This window comes from Idiotropiscis lumnitzeri, chromosome 17, assembly GCF_059441095.1.
Source record: "Idiotropiscis lumnitzeri isolate Australia: NSW breed Sydney's pygmy pipehorse chromosome 17, RoL_Ilum_1.0, whole genome shotgun sequence".
NCBI classification, from domain to species: Eukaryota; Metazoa; Chordata; class Actinopteri; order Syngnathiformes; family Syngnathidae; genus Idiotropiscis; species Idiotropiscis lumnitzeri.
The window spans coordinates 7,258,307-7,277,892 of record NC_142407.1 but is presented as its reverse complement, the minus strand read 5'-3'; the positions used below and the strand labels follow the sequence as shown (position 1 = coordinate 7,277,892).

General features: G+C 41.0%; 1 protein-coding gene across 2 annotated transcripts in view; it reads left to right on the top strand.

The window, feature by feature from the left end:
• The window catches only part of zzef1 (zinc finger, ZZ-type with EF hand domain 1), a 25,341-nt gene extending 5,755 nt beyond the window's left edge, over nucleotides 1–19,586 (top strand). Inside the window, exons 12-54 of one of the 2 annotated variants that reach the window (XM_088279056.1) lie at nucleotides 637–742; nucleotides 1,159–1,377; nucleotides 1,655–1,746; nucleotides 1,839–2,053; nucleotides 2,139–2,272; nucleotides 2,353–2,423; nucleotides 2,495–2,609; nucleotides 2,782–2,950; nucleotides 3,138–3,259; nucleotides 3,348–3,470; nucleotides 4,179–4,348; nucleotides 4,493–4,574; nucleotides 4,658–4,859; nucleotides 5,310–5,437; nucleotides 5,533–5,773; nucleotides 5,904–5,983; nucleotides 6,088–6,178; nucleotides 6,254–6,719; nucleotides 6,810–6,974; nucleotides 7,140–7,259; nucleotides 7,358–7,519; nucleotides 7,680–7,812; nucleotides 7,900–8,038; nucleotides 8,161–8,326; nucleotides 8,409–8,671; nucleotides 8,778–8,872; nucleotides 9,051–9,237; nucleotides 9,321–9,481; nucleotides 9,827–10,107; nucleotides 10,369–10,543; nucleotides 10,638–10,770; nucleotides 10,843–11,066; nucleotides 11,197–11,505; nucleotides 11,597–11,697; nucleotides 11,794–11,929; nucleotides 12,085–12,444; nucleotides 12,529–12,672; nucleotides 12,905–13,073; nucleotides 13,154–13,252; nucleotides 13,356–13,521; nucleotides 14,292–14,442; nucleotides 16,372–16,443; nucleotides 17,741–19,586. In XM_088279056.1, coding sequence (XP_088135182.1) covers nucleotides 637–742; nucleotides 1,159–1,377; nucleotides 1,655–1,746; nucleotides 1,839–2,053; nucleotides 2,139–2,272; nucleotides 2,353–2,423; nucleotides 2,495–2,609; nucleotides 2,782–2,950; nucleotides 3,138–3,259; nucleotides 3,348–3,470; nucleotides 4,179–4,348; nucleotides 4,493–4,574; nucleotides 4,658–4,859; nucleotides 5,310–5,437; nucleotides 5,533–5,773; nucleotides 5,904–5,983; nucleotides 6,088–6,178; nucleotides 6,254–6,719; nucleotides 6,810–6,974; nucleotides 7,140–7,259; nucleotides 7,358–7,519; nucleotides 7,680–7,812; nucleotides 7,900–8,038; nucleotides 8,161–8,326; nucleotides 8,409–8,671; nucleotides 8,778–8,872; nucleotides 9,051–9,237; nucleotides 9,321–9,481; nucleotides 9,827–10,107; nucleotides 10,369–10,543; nucleotides 10,638–10,770; nucleotides 10,843–11,066; nucleotides 11,197–11,505; nucleotides 11,597–11,697; nucleotides 11,794–11,929; nucleotides 12,085–12,444; nucleotides 12,529–12,672; nucleotides 12,905–13,073; nucleotides 13,154–13,252; nucleotides 13,356–13,521; nucleotides 14,292–14,442; nucleotides 16,372–16,443; nucleotides 17,741–17,821 — 7,018 coding nt within the window. In that variant the 3' untranslated portion in view covers nucleotides 17,822–19,586. Of the gene's footprint in view, nucleotides 1–636; nucleotides 743–1,158; nucleotides 1,378–1,654; nucleotides 1,747–1,838; nucleotides 2,054–2,138; nucleotides 2,273–2,352; nucleotides 2,424–2,494; nucleotides 2,610–2,781; nucleotides 2,951–3,137; nucleotides 3,260–3,347; nucleotides 3,471–4,178; nucleotides 4,349–4,492; nucleotides 4,575–4,657; nucleotides 4,860–5,309; nucleotides 5,438–5,532; nucleotides 5,774–5,903; nucleotides 5,984–6,087; nucleotides 6,179–6,253; nucleotides 6,720–6,809; nucleotides 6,975–7,139; nucleotides 7,260–7,357; nucleotides 7,520–7,679; nucleotides 7,813–7,899; nucleotides 8,039–8,160; nucleotides 8,327–8,408; nucleotides 8,672–8,777; nucleotides 8,951–9,050; nucleotides 9,238–9,320; nucleotides 9,482–9,826; nucleotides 10,108–10,368; nucleotides 10,544–10,637; nucleotides 10,771–10,842; nucleotides 11,067–11,196; nucleotides 11,506–11,596; nucleotides 11,698–11,793; nucleotides 11,930–12,084; nucleotides 12,445–12,528; nucleotides 12,673–12,904; nucleotides 13,074–13,153; nucleotides 13,253–13,355; nucleotides 13,522–14,291; nucleotides 14,443–16,371; nucleotides 16,444–17,740 lie in introns of both variants that reach the window. The other variant, XM_088279055.1, reaches the window with a different exon arrangement.

Below are 19,586 nucleotides of genomic sequence, written 5' to 3'. Positions count from 1 at the left end.
ACAAAATAGCCGCCCACGAGACGGCTAAAAGCAGTTTGATTTTTGCTGCTTAACTCATATTCCACAAACACAATACGAATCACAGTACCATGTTTAGACTAGTGAAGGTGCATAAAACATTTTATTCCAAAGAATTATGTGGGGTTCACTTCCCCTTTAAGTAGTTTCAGACTTTGTCTTGAGGCATGTGTTATCCTTACAGCTGTCAAATATTACTTGATGTGGTCACCAGCCAAAATGAAGTACTGTAACTGATCATTACATCACCACATAAAGCAGTTCTCTTGGAAGAGTATAGGGCTGATCCAATTAGTTGTTTAAGTGTTTGGGGAAGTGATGCCACGGCAACTTGCTGTCAAGTTTTCAGCGCACCAATCACAAACTTGTCATACATTTTGATTGAATTTCACTTTAATGAGTGGAAGCCCAGCTTAATAAGTGCATCAAAAATATGTGAGTGGCACACAGATACTTTTTGATGCGCAATTAGATGAAAGCTTTTATCTTAGCACTCAGTCAGTAATGAAAACCAGGCAGTGTTTGTGTCTGTACTGTAGATACCCCACAGCAGCTTGGGGCTCTGGCTGAATGGTTTCACTTAAACGCTGACACATCGTGTTGTCACTTGACCTGCAGTGTGAGGATTCCAGCACTGTCTGAGGATGAGCCGATTGGCTGGTTTGAGGTGGAAGAGGACTGGAATGATGTGGAGATCAAGCTGCAGCAGTGTCGTGTTGCCAAGGTAAGTTCTGTCTCGAGATCATACTGGCAAGCAAACGACCTTGTTTTCTTGCCACGTGCTTTACCACCCTTGCACGTCTGATCCATACGCAATGATTCCAATTCTTTTCTCTTTTCTTTTAAAATGGTGTCTTTAAGAGTGTTAGTGTATTTATTAATCTTGATAGGGTGCCATTTTGCGATGTCACCACAGGCTGTGTAGGTTGTGTGACATCACACCGGCTCAATATAGTGTAACATACTAGTGAATTTGAACAATTCACTGCCGAAAAAAAAAATTGAGTTTCAGATTAGGGGTGATTTGTTTACCACAATTAAGCGAACCACACTTCTTATTGGCAACGGGACTTTTTTAAAAAAAATTTTTTTAGACGAATTCCTTTCACCAATGTTTCACTCTTGTCCCTGTCTTCTCAGTTTCTGATGGTAAAGTTCCTGTGCACCAGACAGGACACCGCTGAGCGCCTCGGTGTACAGTGCCTCAGCTTCAGTGGATACTCGTGCAGTGGAACAGAGAAGCTTGCAGATCTTGACGAGCTTAATTCTCCAGGCGAGCACTGCAAAAACGATGCTGTCACTGGCCTTTGTCTTCTGAACAAAACTTTGTTCTTCATTCAACAGCTCACACTAAATATGGTAATTAGAAACAACACTACAACATTTCTTAATGATTGAAATTGTACACTGTCATACACGATTATCACCTAATTACTGTCCTGCAGTGTACATATAGACATACATCAATTCATACTTTTATTCAAACCCATGGATAATTTAGCACAGGTGCGGGTTGTGAGACAGAAAAGCCATCACTAAATATTCATTCATGCATCTCTCTCAATGTTGATTTGGACACGATTTGAATGGTTGTCCTGATTTGTCGTTAAGTTTTAAGCACTCTCTTTTACTGTAGGATTCCTCACACCTAAAGCTAAAGTACCTTCTCGACTTCACCGGTCTTAACGTGGACCTCTTCTGGAGTTTCTACACTAAGATGCTGGTGATGTGAGTAGTAGCAGCCACTCTTTTCCCCTTAATATGACCACATTCCTGTAGTCTCAATCTCACTCGTAACTGTGCTTGTGGCTTTGTCTCAGTGAGGGAGAAGAGGTGTTGAAAAGCAGAATTCATCTCCTCCAGTTGCTCCAGAACTGTTTCTCCATGCTGCCCAATCCATTGACCTCCCAGGGCCCAGAAAAGAGCAACACAACGGCTGATAGAGCCCCGGCAACAGATGGGCCATCCACATCCAGCAGCGCAGATCTTGATTCTGTCAAGGCTGTCCAGCAGCTTTACTCTCATCTCTGCCACAGTACGAACCATATACCCATGATCGTTCATGAATCATATCAACAAGAGTTAGAGATTCTTAATAATATTGTCATCCCTTGTTTCAGTTGTGAATGAGCCCGAGGGGGCGACATTTGTGGAAAAGGCCTTACACAAGGAGGCTGTGAAGGCCATTCTTAATGGGGCAGCTGTTTTCTTCCCTGACAAACACATTCGGCGGGACAAACTGTTCCACATGATGGTGTGTGTGTGTGTGTACATATTTATTCATTAAAATTGACCTTTTTATTTATTTATTGAATGTTGTTTTGTTTTTTGCAGAAGAATATCACAGAAGACGATCAGCTGCAATCTGTAAAAGTTACTTTTGAGTCGCTGTGTAATTACTTCAGGTTGGTATACTGTTAATATTTGCGTGCATCATATTGTCACTACTACTACTGTACATTTTCACTCCATGCAGTGATCTGGATCCAAGTGGCCTTCTTCTGCTCCCACCGAAAGGTGCTCCCTCAGACTTTGACATCAGCCCAATTTTAGCAGTGATGGACACACTTCTGCTCGTGGCAACACAAGAGGTGAGCCCACTGACAGCTCTTTAATCATGGTGATAAATAGGCAAGTAGATTTACAGTTCAATACTGTTTTGTTGTTCAACCACAAGCAACTTGTGTCTTCTCCTAAGTCCTAGCTTACGTTGTGGACAGGGCGATGGCTCTTTATGCTGATGCATGTTACTTTTATCTCAAGTGTGAAGTTATGATGTTGGAGGGCAGTGGTGGACCCAGTCGGCAGACAGTCTTGCTCTCCTTGTTCTGGGCTCTTCAAGGCAGCCTCCTCTCTTGGTGCTACCTCCAGCTTAAAGGCGGCACATCCTCTGCTGTTACGATGGAATTGGCCAGAGTCATCCTAGTAAAATGTAAGACACAACCTCATATAAACATGCAAATTATTTTTAAATCTTCTAATAGTCGATGTCTTTATCTGAAGCTCACATTTTGTAATGCAATGTACTTAAGAGTCAAATATTGATCTTGAATGTTTTTCTCTTATCCTTTTTTTGTTTGTTTTTAAGTGTATGTTGTTGATTTCTGCCATCTCAACAGATGTGGATCAGTTCTTGGGAAGTTTCAAAAGTGTACTTGGTTCCCTGCTGGATAAGTACACTGGCACTGACATTACAAACAAACTAGGCAAATCGATCATTGCCACAGTCTTCAGACAAATGGTAATGCCCAATTGGGTCATGATTTTGATTCAAGACAGTTGTATTTGCATTTACGTTGCTGAATTGAATGTAACATTTCCCCTGGCAGCTTATTTTCCTCCTGGAACTTTCCTCTTTGGACATTCCTCATTGTGTGCTGCTCAAGAGCTTCTCTTCTCTGATTGAGCTCCTAAAAAATCTGTCCACTGGCACAGGAGACATTTTTTCAAAGGTTAGTGTAAATTGTGGCTTATTTTTCCATGCATGTTACTCAATTCAAATCTGAAAAAAATAAAAATAATTATGCTTGTTGTACATAGGGCAGTATAAGACCTAGCACATGCAGAACTATGCCATGTCTACCATCTAGTGGTGAATAATGATTTTGCAACTTAAAACTATATGGTGAAACCCGCAATTTACGGGGGATAGTGACCGGGCAGGCCCACGAATAGCAAAAATATGTGAAAAAATATGCTCTTTGAAATGCATGCATCTATTTAATGAGTAGGTCACTCAGTGTGGTTGCCTATCAGCCGCCCATTTCCCACACCTGATGTAAATATGAACCTTTTTTTTAATCACTCTTTTACATGATTTAACAGAGCATATCACAGAAGCATATCAATTATAACCTGTTTGTGACACTAAGTAATGTTTTAAAATACATATAGTCTCCGAATAAAGAATGTTTGATGAGCAGATTTAAAACGTATAAATCAATCTCTTTAACTAATTTATTTCTTATATAAAATAAATCAAAATGCTTTTGTGGTTGGCATACCAAGAAAATGCCGTTACAGTTGCGCCATAAACTTTTTATACGTTCCTCGTTTTTATTGATTATATACAGACTTTATGAGAGAGGTATGTACTGTACAGTTGGAAAAAAAAAACATCAAAAAGGTGTTAATATAAATCACTTGTTTGGTATTGTTAGGTGGACCAGGAGAGCTGGCACCAACCTCAACAGCCAGTGGTGCTGAGGACCTGGACAATGGAGTCCTCTCATAATTATGAAGACAGCCGTCATGAGACCAACATCTTTGCCTGCCCTGGTGCTACGACATTTGAAGTAGAGTTCGATGAACGCTGTGAGACAGAAAAGAGGTAAAAGGAAACATCTATCAATTCAGCCTATTCTCATCAATACAATATGAATAAGAATGGGATGTGATCAAATTGAATTTCAGTCAATTGCACTCAGTTGCATGCTCACACACCAACACGTTTCTATTCTTTTGATTTCCGTAGGTATGACTACCTGGAATTCACTGACTCCAGAGGTGGAAAAGTTCGCTACGACATGAAAGTTGGAAGTGAGAAGTGGCCAAAGGTAGGAGGAATTGATCCATCTTACCACAAGATGCCTTCCTGTGGCCTGTACCTTTTACATGTGTTGCTTCTTTGTCTTTCTAGAAGGTAATATTTGACACAGGCCCTCAGCTTCAGTTCCTCTTCCACTCTGATAGCAGCAATAACGAGTGGGGTTACAAGTTCACTGTAACAGCCGTGGGTCTGCCAGACATCACCATTTCATGGATGTCCGACCTGCAGCTGCTTGTGGCTCGACTAATGGGGCGTCTCGCCTTCAGAACCCTGGCGCTGAAATCACCTCATGGTGAGACTGCTGTCTAAAACTGGGGCCCCATTTGATTTCTTGTCTTGTCTTTGTTGTCTTTCAAAGTTTGTCAATTCATTTTTATCCATTTTCAACCTGTGGTCTAGAAATATATCCAGTGCTTGGCAAAATTATTAAACTTCCATGCAGTTTGTAAATGTTTTTGCCGCTGCTGCCCTTCGTTAACATCACTGGTAGTTTCCGAAATCTCCTTTCGTATTGCTAAAATATAAATGCCATGCATGAAAGTTTAAATGTACTGTTTTCTACAACAACAAAAATAATAGAAAAGGTTTTAAGCACTATAGTTCATTAAAGAAAGACTTATCCGTCCTTGTCCTGTGTAGTACCAGTCACCAAGTTTACTGTACAGTATATATTGACTGGTAGTGTATGTACATTGCATTTTTCAGATGAATGCTATTTCTCATCATTCTTTTATTTATTCAGAGATACGCTCTGTGAAAGAGCTTCCACCCTGGAAAGTGTCCCATGTTCAATCTTCACCTCTATGGAAACCCATTCTCCGACATGGCTTGTGTGAATCAAGAGACGCAGATCAGACACAAACAATTCAGGTATGGATGTAGTCTGAAACCAGTCATTTTCAATTTGATTGTCTGGTTCCGAGTCTCTTACACAGTTTTTTTTTTTTTTTTTTTGTGTATGTTAGATTAGCAAGTACAGTCTTGATGATGTTATGAGGCTCTTGGAGGACTTTGCCCGATGGAATCCTTCCGAGGAACCGACAGACAGCAGCACAGAGCTGATGAGAAACCTTGTGCAGTCCTGTAAAAAACAGGCAATGAGGAATGAACTTGCTACTGGGTCAACAGCAGACCATGCTGTGAATGCCATTTGGGCTGTCATGGTCTACCACACACCAGTACTTATCCATGCCCTCAAGACCTATGGTAATGCTTACTTAATATTAGCTTTAACAGCATTGTCTTCTCATATCCTTCTTATTTTTGTTATTAAGTACAATGAACCGATCCATATAGTATCTCTCACTTTTGAATGTTTTTGTCATTCTATGAATAGTAAATCAAGAATGCAAGTCCTGTCTAAATGAGGACTTCGTGCAGGTTTATTCAATGGCAGATAGCATCAGAACTTGGATGGTAAGCGTTCCAGGATCCACAACTCTTTGGGAATTGCTGTTGAATTTGCAGTGTGTGTGTGATCAAGTCCATGATCTTAAGTTGTGTTCCATGTTTTCTGTTAGTTGGAGATGAAGCAGAGATATGTTGTTGGAAAAATGAATGTTCCCGATGAGAAAGAAGGAGGCACTGATGAGGTTACAATTGAGACCTTGGGTGAGGATCCCTGCTAATGCTTTTCCTTTATCATGCAATCATTTGTCTAATGTGATATAATTTCTTTCTTGATAGCTGAGATGTGCATTGAGAAGTGCCTCCTGCTCTTCAGATTTTCTCCTTGTGGTATGCCGTGCCCCGACGGTGATTCTTCCAAAGCTGCAGAGGGCAGCAGTGCTCTTCTTCACTGTCCAAGTTCAGTCTCAGAAGACGATTTCCAGGCTAGTTCCTCACTTGAACATTCAACAACAGCATCGACACAGGAGGCAAATGAAGCCAAACCAGTTCAAAGCCAATCTTCCAATGCCTTAAACCCCTCGTGTATGCACTGCACCACGGAAAGCCTCTCTTCCTGGGGAGTCGGCAGTCCATCCTCCCCTTCTGCATTAACCCATAAAGCCCCATTCAGTCGGGCACGCCTACGCCTCCTGTCATGCCGCTCGATGGAAGAACCCCGCACCTTCCCCTCTATCAAGGATCGCTACCCCATTCTCAAGCACATACTCAACTACATAAAGGACAACGCCCTCACAACTGCAAAGTGTGTGACAGTCAGTCTCACATCAGATTGTGTTTTTATGTATTATGCCATTCAGCTTTTTCGACATTGCTGTTTTTTCTTCTCCTATAGTGTCCTGCAGACATTGTCGCTGAACAAAGCTCAGGCCGTTAGTGTTTGCAAAGTCCTGGAGCTTGTTCAAGAGTGTTTACGTTCCCTGGGAAAGCCACACCTCTTTCAAGCCCCTTGTGTCCTCTTCCTTCAAGAACTGCTGACCTGTCAAAAAGACTTCACCAGGTACATGATTTGTATTTTAGTGGCTAATATAAAAGGTAACAGGAATAACAGCATAGTAACAATGTAATACTCTAGATTTGTGAAGTTGCATGTTCTTCGTTTGTGTAATTGGGTCATTTTGACAACATTTATGAAGTGGTGTTTAATTTAACTGTTCTTTTTCAGCTATTTCTCTCAGTTGTCAGACAGCGGGCGAGAGCTCGGGGAGCAAGTACGACATTCCTACCATCAATTGGTGCTTATTCTGGTTGAAGCAGTGCAAGGATTCAGTTATCTCAATGACAAGTGAGCATATTTTTCCATTTCCACTGCAACTAGAAGGCGATTGGAGCGCACACATTTGTGTTATGACCATTGTACTTACCCTCGTCACTCCTTCCCAGAACTCTGCTACCAGCTCTGTCTTGTGTGCAAACTTGCTTGTTGCACCTTCTAGACTTGAATTGGGATGTGCACGACATTCCCCTCTTCCTGAACATCAAGCTTCCTGAACTCTTACTCAGCATGTCCCAGGAGAACATTAGCGTTCATGACATTGCTATCAGGTAAAATTCGCACCATAGTAGAAGTAGATCAGGAATAGGAAGTATGGACCGTTTTTATTTTTCTTTTTCTTTTTTTTTTAATTTCTCTAATTATCAGTACGAAATGTGTCCTAGAGTTTTTAACTAAATGTTATTCTGTGGTCGATGTATTTTTTTTTAGCCAGTGGACAGAGGAGGATGAAATTGCAGACTACAAGAAGAACCAGGAGTGGATGGATGAGTGCATGGATGGAATGTTTGAGAAGTGGTATGACAAAATTGATGAAGAGGACTCTATGGAGGACAGACGAAAAGTACGTTAAAATAAAAATCCAAAAGTGTTGGTTTTGCAATTTTGAGTCATTTCAATTAAGTAATATCATACGCTGTTCCATCCGCAGATGCACATGTTCATTGCACGTTATTGTGACCTGCTCAATGTTGTGATTTCCTGTGATGGCTGTGAAAGGATGGCGCCTTGGCACCGCTACCGATGTCTCCAGTGCATGGATATGGACCTCTGCAAGACGTGCTTCCTCAGTAAGCTACTCACCACTTTAAACATCTTGACTAGTTCAAGTTAAAGAGCCAGAAGCATTATGCATTGTGTTAATAGGATAGAAGCAATTTGATGAAACACAGAATGTATGTTTGTTAAACAGGTGGTGCCAAGCCTGAAGGGCATGAGGATGACCACGAGATGGTAAACATGGAGTATGCCTGTGACCATTGCCAGGGCCTCATTGTTGGCAGCAGGATCAACTGCAACGTGTGCGAAGACTTTGATCTGTGCTTTGGATGTTACAATGCAAAGAAATATCCTGACAGGTGACTCAGTACCGGTAATTCTTTCTCTTTTAATCTCATGGTTGTACTGTAGCACTCACACTCTTACCGTTCTTACCCTTAGCCACCTGCCCACGCATCGGATCACAGTGTACCCGATGGTGACCATCAGAATAAGCGATCGCCATCGTTTGATTCAACCATACGTCCACAACTACTCCTGGCTTCTTTTTGCTGCTTTGGCACTCTACACTTCAGAAGTGATTAGTGAGAAGCCGATCGAGGGCGAATCTTTGGACAGTACCGCCTTGAGCCAAGCGTCAGCCCTACAGACATGCTGCTCTAAACTCATCACTGACTGCTTGCTCAAGGGGCAAACCAGCAAAGGTATCAAAGCTCTTTTTTTAATAGAACACTTGTAAGAACTCCTTTGAATTTGTTTTTGTTTTACTGAGTGTGAAACAGTAAATGAAATGCTGCTGATTTCCTATAGGTCTTCGCTCTTCAGCTTTGCTCAATCTGCTGTTCTCCAATGACTCAGCCTCCGATAGTGAGCTGTGTCCAGTCTCCCCAGAATTCTCTCAAGAGGTCAGTACTGCCACAGACACCTCATCTCTCCCTGGGAGTACTGCAGCAATCTGCTCCCCTTCATCACCCAAAGACAAGGTGACCTCCAAACACAGATGTTTCTCGCATACTCGAAGTATGGCACTTCCCAGCCGATGCCCATTTATTCATTTAAAATGTGTACTTGTCACACCTTCAGATTAAACCATCAGGAGAAGACCAAAAGTCAAAGGAAGTGATCTCCCCTCCAACTGAAATGTTTTTACCACCTAGTACGCCAGAGATGGGGAAAAGAAAACTTGTTACCCAAGACACCTTGGAGTCAGTCAGCCTTAGCAAGACACCCTCAGTGTGCAGCGAGGACCCGCTTTCGCCTGTGATTCGACGTAAGTTTCTTATTAAGCTTGGTGAAATCACTGTTCATTTAGGTACACTTGCACAGTTGCCTGATTCTGTTATATTTTAACAGCTTCAGGGTCTAGTCTAGCAGTCAACTCTCCACCATCAGATATCGTCAGGGAGACTGATGACCGGCTTCCCAAGGTCCCCCTCCAGGAGCATGTCTTTGCAGAGTGCTCCAGAGAAAGGATCCTGGGACTTCTAGCAGCCATGCTACCGGCAGTCAAACAAGTAAGTCATTTTACCATTTTAGTTGGTTTAGGGTTAGGAGCGATTCGTCACTTTTATTGTACTTCAATATTTTCTTGCAAATAGAGACACAAAAGTCCTTTTTAGATCTTACATCTTTTGTTGTAAAATCGGCCCGTGGCAGGTTTAAATTAAACTACCATTAAACATATAAACTGAGAACAAAGTAGGAGCTTTTGCCAGTTTTCTGATAATTGAATGAACCTGTTACCTTTTTCCTAAAAATACTTTGCTGATCCGCCAAATATTTTGTCCTGTGTTGTTTGTGATTTCATGAAAGGACTTAAATTCAGAATCATTAATTGTTTCTGTTTTTCCTGTTTTTAGGAAAGCACTCTGAGTCTGCCCAGTGTCAGCTCTATCCTGCACCAACTTTTCAGGGCCGTCATTTCCAATGCGGGGTCTCTTAACGAGACATACCACCTCACACTGGGGCTACTGGGACAGCTACTGATGCGAATCCCTCCGATTGAGGCCGATTGCGCTGTCACAGAGGCCCTCACTGACAAGTATGAGTTGTTGACGCATGGCGAGGCAGCTATTTGTGACACTCATGGATGGAAGACCACCCAGTTGCTCTTTAGCCTGGGAGCTGTATGTTTAGACAGGTATTGAGCGCTTGAAGATCCGGACTCATGCTACTTGCACCACACAAATGAAGCTTGCCATTACAGTACTTCTATTCTTGTCATTGAAGCAACAATCGTAAATTTGCATATGTAGTTTATATTGTGAACTTCTAGTAATATATTATGTTTAATCTAAACATTCCCTTACTGCAATGCATGCCTACTCTTCTTATATGCAACATTTATGTTCTTGTGCAATATTTGCTATGATTTCCCCTCCCTTTTTTCTTGTTTTTCCAGTCGTATTGGTTTGGATTGGGCATGCACAGTAGCAGATATTTTGCATGATCTGAACACTTGTCCCGGTTGGAGCACTGTCATCGCTGCCTTCACTGATCATTGTATTCAGCAACTGCCACAAACTCTGAAACGGACCAACCTCTTCACCCTGCTGGTATTGGTGGGATTCCCCGAGGTAAGAAGTACAAAATGCACCATGTGTAGGACTTTGATTATTTTATTTGATTCTAGACTCATGCACAAATAATGAGTAATGTTGTGCCTTTCAGGTGCTGTGCATTGGCACGCAGACTGTGTTTATTGACAACGCCAATGAGCACCACACCATGATCTTACTCAAACATTTCACAGAAACAAACCAGGCAGCAGTGGTGGATATAAAGACTCGCAAGAGAAAAACAGGTCAGACGTGTAGGAACACACAGAAGGTTAAACGGCAGCAATGAACACTGTGGACTTTACTTTCTTTTATAGTCAAAGACTACCAACTCATCCAGACTGAGGATTCGACAGCATACCTTGCAAAGCAAACTGAGGACCAAAGTTCACCCAAGACACTGCTCAGCCGCTACCTGAATAACTTCATCTCCATCATTTGCCACTTGCTACAGACCAGCCAGGAAAATGGCTCTCTTGATGCTGTGGAGGCTTCTTGGGTTCTCTCTTTGGCTCTTAAAGGACTCTACAACACGCTGAAGGTGCCTGTCATGACCCTGAAATCTGCAAGAATCAAATGCCTACTTACACACATCTGGAAATGATCTGTGTGTGAATATAGAACACAAACTGGAAAGTCTTATCTTCTTACCTCCTTGTTATTCTGTGTAGAAGCATGGAGTGGAGGAAGCTCAGGAAGCCATCCAACAGTCTGGATTAACCCAGCTGCTTGTGAGCAAGTGCAGCAAGGGGACGGGCTTCAGCAAGCTGTGGTTGTTACGAGATCTAGAGATTCTCTCCATAATGCTCTACTCGTCCAAACGGGAAATACATTCCATGGCTCAGGACCCCGATCGGGATCAAAGAGAGCAAGACAAGGAGCACGACTCGGACCACTCGAGCAGCATAGCCGATGACACAGATGTCAACCGGCCAGATCCACTAGACGGTCTAGATGAGGAGACTAAAATTTGCTTTCAGGTGATGAAGGAGATAACTTCTTTTTACTGTTAGAAATAAATAAGGGGGAAAAAACTAGTTGCATATGAATGAACTAAGTTCTTCTTTACAGATCACCCATGATGCCTTAAATGCCCCTCTGCCCATCCTACGAGCCATGTATGAGTTACAGATGAAGAAAACAGACTCCTTCTTTGTGGAGGTGCAGAAAAGGTCAGTCTCAAGTGGTTCTCCATTCTGAATTATCCTCTGCATCTGAGATTCCCCACTATATTATGTGGATTATGTGGCGTGTTTGTTCATTTCCAGATTTGATGGAGAGGAAATAAAAACCGATGACACAATCCGCACTTTAGCTCAGAAATGGCAACCGTCCAGACGGCCTCACTCAGAGGACAGAAACACTAAGGCTGTCGACACTGATATGATTGTGGCATCTTGCATTGTAAGTTATTCGATAAAAAAATACTTTTAAATGGAAATTTGAACACTTCCTAACTGCGTTCTTTAGCAGATGTAATGTCAAAGAATTTTAGTGAAAAGAAAAAAAAAGACCATAAAATGTGTGGTCATTATGATTTTTTATTTTTCCGTTTACAGTCTAAGCCCAGTCAGTGTGAAAAAGCCACAGACGAGGTTAACGTGGTGACACAGAGACTCATCACCAACTCAGAGAGCGACTTGCAGATCAGTTATGCCAAACAACGGCGCACAAAAAGCTCAGCCTTACTGCACAAAGAACTGGATGTTCGCAGCAACAGGGCAGTTCGACAGTACCTGGTGAAGGTTAACCATGCCATCTCCACACTGTACGCTCGTCACGTGCTAGCCTCCCTTCTGGCCGACTGGCCTGCCGAGGCGGCGTTGAGCGAGGAGGCCCTGGAACTGAATGGCGCTTCTCACATGGCCTACATTCTGGACATGTTAATGCAGCTGGAGGAGCGGCTACTGTGGGAGAAGGTGACAAGTGGGAGGAGCATCAGGAGTTTGTGTATTATTGTCAATTTGGTTCCACTGAGTCTAAAATATGCTATCGTTGTTCAGATTCTCCAAAGAGTATTGAAAGGCTGTAGCCAGAGTATGCTGTGCAGTCTTTCCCTCACTGCTTGTCAGTTTATGGAAGAGCCAGGTATGGCAGTGCAAGTAAGAGAATCCAAGCACCCATATGACAACAACACCAACTTTGAGGTGCGTATATTTGTAGAGTTGTCTTGTATTGTCTTTACAGCATCAAAAGCCGCAGCCAACAATTTTGAATGTTCCCCAATTATCAATCATTTTTTTTTCAAATAAACATATTTTAGGTAGATTTTTAATGATGATTAGAAAATAGATTCTTGCCAAAAAAATGGGAAATATTACTTAGAATTTGACATTTACAGGTTTAAAACTAAATCTTGCATGTATCTTTTGCTGTCAGGATAAGGTGCACGTCCCTGGAGCCATTTACTTGTCTGTAAAATTTGACTCCCGCTGCCACACAGAAGAAGGTTGTGATGAATTCATTATGTCCAGCAGCAGTGATTTCCTTCAGGATGTCCACATCTTCAGCGGCTCTCCTCAGAAATGGTCTGATTTTGAAATTCCAGGTGAGGGTCATTTTCCTAGTTGCAATTTATCAACTCTTTTTTTGTCGTCGTGTCAAGCTCTTGTTTGTATCTTTTCTCAGGTGATACCTTGTATTACAAGTTTATGTCAGACATGAGCAACACAGAGTGGGGCTACAAGTTTACAATTACAGGAGGCCACAGGGGCCGCTTCCAGACAGGTATGTATAATCACGGAACTCGTCTAAATGCTCATGATAACATCGTGAGTTGTCCTTGCTCTCTTCTTACCCTCCGTGTGCTTTTGGTTCTCCATTGAGTCAGGTTTTGAGATCCTGAAGCAAATGTTGGCTGATGAACATGTGCTCAATCAACTGCCATTAACTGACATATGGGAATGGCAAGTGGGCGTGGCTTGTCGCCAAACTGGGAACCAGAGACTTAAAGCCATTCACCTGTTGCTCCGCCTCCTGCAGTGTCAATCCCAGACGTAAGCGAGAGACCTCGTTTTTACACTATCGTTCTCACTTTGGCTACTTCGGATATCAGTGTATACCCTTCAAATAATAGCTTGGGCTCTATCTAACATGAATATAATATTTTTACATCGCCTTGAATGTGTTTTTGCCTTTGTACATCATTTACAATGTGAATCAAAAGGACGGAAAAAAATCCCATTTAGCATTCAACAGGTGCCGTTATTAAAAGTAAATAATACAATCTTAATCAATACTTAAATGTCCTAAAGTGTCAATATAAAACACATGAAACTGTCATGGCAAGAGTCACATCCATCCTGATATTACGTGACATCAAACCTCCTTTGCATTTGACTGAGCAGGCTTTGCATAAAACCCTTCATAAATGCCTCATGTTCTTCACGTGGTAAAGATTGTGTTTAGGAATTTGCCTATGTGCAGACTTCCTCGATTTCCATCTGGTCAAAATGGCAATGACATACACTCTTTATGTTCTCAAGGTTAGCATGTCCTTTAACTAAACAGAGCAACAGTCTGTTTTTTTTTTAAAAAAAGACATAAAATTGGTAGTAGATAGTTTTCAAAACTGTTTATTTGCCGTTGGACTACTAACAAAACATATACTCTATATAATATGTCGGACTTTATGAGAGTCTTGACTGTATGCTCATTATATTTGCTAGAGTGAGTTACTGTGTTTGACTAAGCTGCAGCTTTTGCTAGTTGTTTTGCCTGTGAACATCTTTGGTTCTGCCTAAATATGGATTTGTTTGCACTGCAGAGCCTATGAGCTGACCCTGCTTCGACCTCTGTGGCAGCTCTTTATGTCCATGGAAAACAATTTAAGCCGGGATCCAACCAGTATCACTGTGCTGCTACCTCTTCACAGAGCACTCACTGAGCTCTTCTTCATTGCAGAGGCCCGTGCCATTGTGAGTAAATTGAAACCACACATGCTGAAAAGATATCTGGTAATATATAGACTTGAGTTGGCTGTTACAGGGAAACAAATGGGAAGTGTTATATATATTCAGAGGTGAGCGCTTCAGTAAATTTTGCCTTTACGTCATTTGTGATTTTCATCTATTATTATTATACATTTTCTCTGCTAAAAAAATTGCAACTGCAAGTTTAAAATGTAACAAGGAGAAATGAATCTAAACAACCTGCGATTGGCTGGCAACCAGTTTAGGGTGTACCCCGCCTACTGCCCAAAGATAGCTAGGATAGGCTCCAGCAAGCTCCGCGGCCCTTGTGTGGAGCCGCGGTACAGATAGTGGATGGATGGAAATCTACACAACATTGTAGTGTTTGGCCCTGTTCATATCTGCGTCTCAATGACATAGGCAATGTTTTAACTCGGCTCACCTGCCCTCGGATGAGCCCCGCCATCTGCCAGACAGCACAGTGCACTTACCCCCTACCGACGCTCTTGTTATTCATCTCGCTCTTACCTCCTTGCATTGATTTATTAATCATAGCCAGGAGTTTCCCATCCCGAGCTGCTTTTTCCCTTAAGGCTACCTCACAAGGTTTGGGGCTACTGATCTGACTTCAAAATGTAATTACATCTCAACTGATACCAGATTACTTATTGGTCAGTATTGATTTATGTCTTGTATCTACACACGACAACCTTTGAAAGTTATGCATGAAAAAAGTGGTAAAGTCCTTGTGAGCACCCACCAGAGGGCAGTAGCACAACTCAAGTTTTTCCTGGCTTATTTTTCATTGTATATAAATACAAATTTGAGTTTCTTGTTTAACTTATTTTTGCCGCAATGGGAAGGTCGACTGAAATATTTAATATTTATTTCACTGAGCAGGGATGATTGGTGTTGTGACTTGTAAAGCATGTTAGGCACAGTAATACCCAAATGTAACGTGTTTCCCCTAGTAACTTTCAATAGGAAAAAGAGATCTTGCTCATATATGCTTCAGTTCCTAAAAATGATCTCAGGAATTCACAGTAAGTCACTTGATTGTTCGGGTTCACCTATTAAGTTGTGTTAACTGCCCGCCAAAGTATGTTCTCAGTTTGCCCGGAAAGGAGAAAACCTGCTAAAATTCACTACTCTTCACATTCTCTACTTTGTTATCAATAACCATTTCTTTGCAAAACTTTTTTTTATACATCAAGTGCATAACTAACTGAATACACTACAGAGTGTACAAATTGTCCTCGGATGTTTCCCAGCACAAAAATGTCAGGAGGCTGTGAGACGGCTGGGCGACCAAGACCTCTGGACTGTCTCAAGGGATGTATATGCTCCATTTAGACAGTTTTGGCCCATTTAGCCCTGATGTAGTCTTATCTTAGTATTCCTCAAACCCTCGTGCTTACGTCTCTTCAGTAGTTCTTGGGGAATCACTCTTCACTTTGTTTATGGTTCACAATTTTTAAAGTTTCCTACATTCCACCGATCCGTTTTGATGCTGAGAAAGAGATGAAGAGCTGGCCAGGCGGAGTCCAACTGTTCGGAATCGGTTTTACCTGGAAATTGTCACTCATTGTATAAATGTGACTGTACAATAATTCATTTGCACTTTGACATAAGTAAACATGCAGCGGTTTTTCAATTCCTCTAATGTCATTAATTCCTCTTATCGTTTCAATATTCAAAAGAATTCTAAAGCACATTGTACAGATTCTATCGATCCATTCTCTGAGCCACTGATCCTCACTGGGGTTGTTGGTGGGCTGGACCCTCTCCCAGTTGTCAGATGGGCGGGAAGCGGGATACACCCTGAACTGGTCGCCATGCATATATCATTAACACAAATGTATATAACGGGATTGACGAAGTCATATCCATTGATCTATCGATTTTTAATTTGTTGCATTTGTATGCATTTTTCAGACACAGGGCATCCTCCAGGAGTATTTGTTAGCAATGACCACTGATGAACACCTCCTCAATCATACGGCACTGGTAAGGTTTTAATTTTTGTGCCTTTTTACTTTGTCCATTCCACTCATCCATTCAAATTATACACGGGAAATGGTCACAAAGCACGCAGTGATGATAGTTGCCCTTGCCACTGGTTGTTGTCACATTGTCCTCTCGATTTCTTAAACAACTCCTCATTTAATTGTACAGTCAAGGCTGAGGTCACTTTATGTCGTGACTCATCAATTTGACCTCCTCCCCCTTTCCCCTTGTTTTGAATGTGTGGGCAGCACTCAGAGGACTAATGTATTTGGTAACTAATTACAGTCCATTATCATTTGTGTCAGAGCACGCCTTCGCGTTCTCTATACTTATCCTTAAATAGAGCCTAAGGGTTGACCAAAGGTGCAGAGGTGGAAAAAAAACAATGGAGGTGGTTTTGTATGGATGGTTACCGAATACCTAAATTAAAAACAAAGCTATAATTGAGTGTGGTTATTCCAAAACACAATTACTGTATTTAAGCTGTACAAAAGCCAGTCTGCTTGGTTTATGCGCTTACGCAGAGAGGAAATAATGCAAAATATCAAGAAATACATAACACAAATAATAGTACATAATCTAGAGATGTATATTATGTTTTTACAGTAACAAAAATAAAATTAGTCATTGGATTACTCCACTATTTGACTACATGAGCAAGGCTGTCAACAAACTTGGCTTGAACAATGCACCAGCTGTTGCAGTGCATTCTGGCACTTGTAGAATCCGTTTTGTCTGGTTTGTGTTCCAATTAACAGTTCCTCACTCTTTGGGTTACAAGACGTATGTTAGAAAATAGTAATAATAATATAATAGAGAATTAACGCACATTCACAGCTTTTTTCGTATTTTTGGAATCTGTCTTTCATTATAGTGAAATAAGTGCCATGTGACTTTGCCACTATCTGTGTGGCTTCTTGGTGTCAAAGAACTATATTGAAGTGAGTTGAGATGTTGTCTTTAGACAGAAATATTTCTTCGCTGCCATCTTGTGGCATCTATGTGCAGGTATAACCCATTTTACTTTTTACTCGCGGTCTTTGGCTATTCGTGGCAGGGCTTGGTCTCTACCCTCCTTGCATAAGGTGGGTACGATAAAATTACTGCTATTAGCGGGAGTATGAATGGACCTTAAGAATATCCTTTTGAAGAAAAAAACACATTTATAATTCCTCACTAATTTTGACAGAATTTAAACTAAAGCATATATGTTTGTTAAAGTATATTATAATATTTGTAAATGTTTTCATGTTGATGTTCTCAACAAACACTGATTCCTATTCATTTTGTCATGTAGGCTCTGAAGAACATTGCCGCCATCAGCCTGGCTATCAATTACCCCAATAAATCTACCAAGCTGCTGAACGTGTCCCAGTGAAAGATCCTGACAGAGACATACGAGAGGAGCAGCCTAAAGGGAAGGGACACACATCTTGATCATGAAGGGCGAGTGAGCAAAACCTCCCTGAGCAGCCAGTGCTCTTTTTTTTTTCCTCTGACAGGAAGCATACTGGTGGCTTTTTTGCAGCACTCTGGAATTGAGCTCCTTGAGGCAGGCTCAACAAGCACTTTTTTACACTTACTCACAATCCCCTTTGCCTTAGATGAAGCCCATATGTCTGCATGTGCATTCACATGTAAATACTGTGTTTTTTTTTGTTTTTTTTTTAAATATACATATATATTTTTTACTGGAAGACGCTGTGCTGAAGGACTTGAAGTTTGCCAAATTCCCAACTGTCAAGAAATCATATTCTTCTTGCCTTTAAAAAAAACTAAATGAAAAAAAAACAACTTTTTTTCCAACTAGTTGAACATTGCAGAAACGGGTCACACTCTGACGCCTTGGTTGTCTCAACAGACACGCAGAGCATCCTTAAAATACTGTTCACAAAAGTGACATCTTGTTTGCCGTTTTCTTTTTTGGGGGGGGGGGGTGGTCTATTGTTCCAAGGTTTAATCAGTGTCTTGAACTCCGTGCCAGATAAACATGATGCCTTGTCGTGGCATAGAATGGGAAATTAGGATGACAGATGACGGAAGACTGAGAGTCTTCTGTTAGTGTGTGTTTCTCGCATCACTTTAATAAATTGCAGTATCCTCAAGGGACTCGCCAGTGAATTAATACAAACAAACTGTAAAGTTATCTCATGAGAATGAATAACAAAAAAAAAAAGTCCCTTGAATTTTTCTTAAAGGCCTTTAGTTTTATCTACAGACTATTGATTGTTATTTTACGATTTGTACCTACAAGTTTGATCGTCATGGTGTAGTTTGAATGACAAAACAGGGCCATGAATATCCGTACACAAGACATTGTGTATAGCGAAGTAAACACTCTTACCATTAAAAAGAAGGGAACGTCTTCAGCTCAACGAAAGACTGTTAGTCTAAATGTCTAAAGATGAACAAGTTTGATGATTTAATATCTTGTCTTATGAAGATATTTTCGGGAGGCCACGTTTATTAAATAAAGACAGTTTATTAGCCAAATGCACTTTTTTGTAGCTTTTTTTTTTTCCCGGTCAAGTTTTTGAGTTTTTTTTTTTTTTAATTCCTATGTTTGTGTGCTATTCGTATGGGATAAAACAAAACAAAAAATCTTTTGTTGTAGGAAATCATGTTTGTTTATGCCAAAGAAACCTACAGCCGTGAGAATCTCCAAACGGGCTCCTTGTTGAGTTCCCTTTAGTTTATTACATATCACTTAAATGGGAAGTTTGAGCAGAAGAAACCTTTGTAGATACGTTTCTCAACTTTTTTGTTCGTTTTGGTTTCTTTTTTTTTTTTTTTTACTTATTTTTGGATGATAGTCCTACGGAATAAGTAGTAAAGCTTAGTGCTTTTGTTTACACCAACATCAGCTTCACATAAATGAGGACAGGAAGAGGCAATTAGCTTCCTCCTGGCTTCCAAAACGCCTCACCAATCTACAACGTGCCTAAGATTAACAATCAAGCAATCATAATTTAACAAGTGGGGTTTATTCATTTGATTTCAAAGAGGAAATGCAATATTTTCTTTTGAGGTTTTTGTAACTTTTTCATTTTAACGTCGCATTGTTTTCCTTGAGGATGCTGGATTCTAGTCATTTGAATGTACATATTGTATCTTGTGAATAATAAATGCACCGGAGACCCATA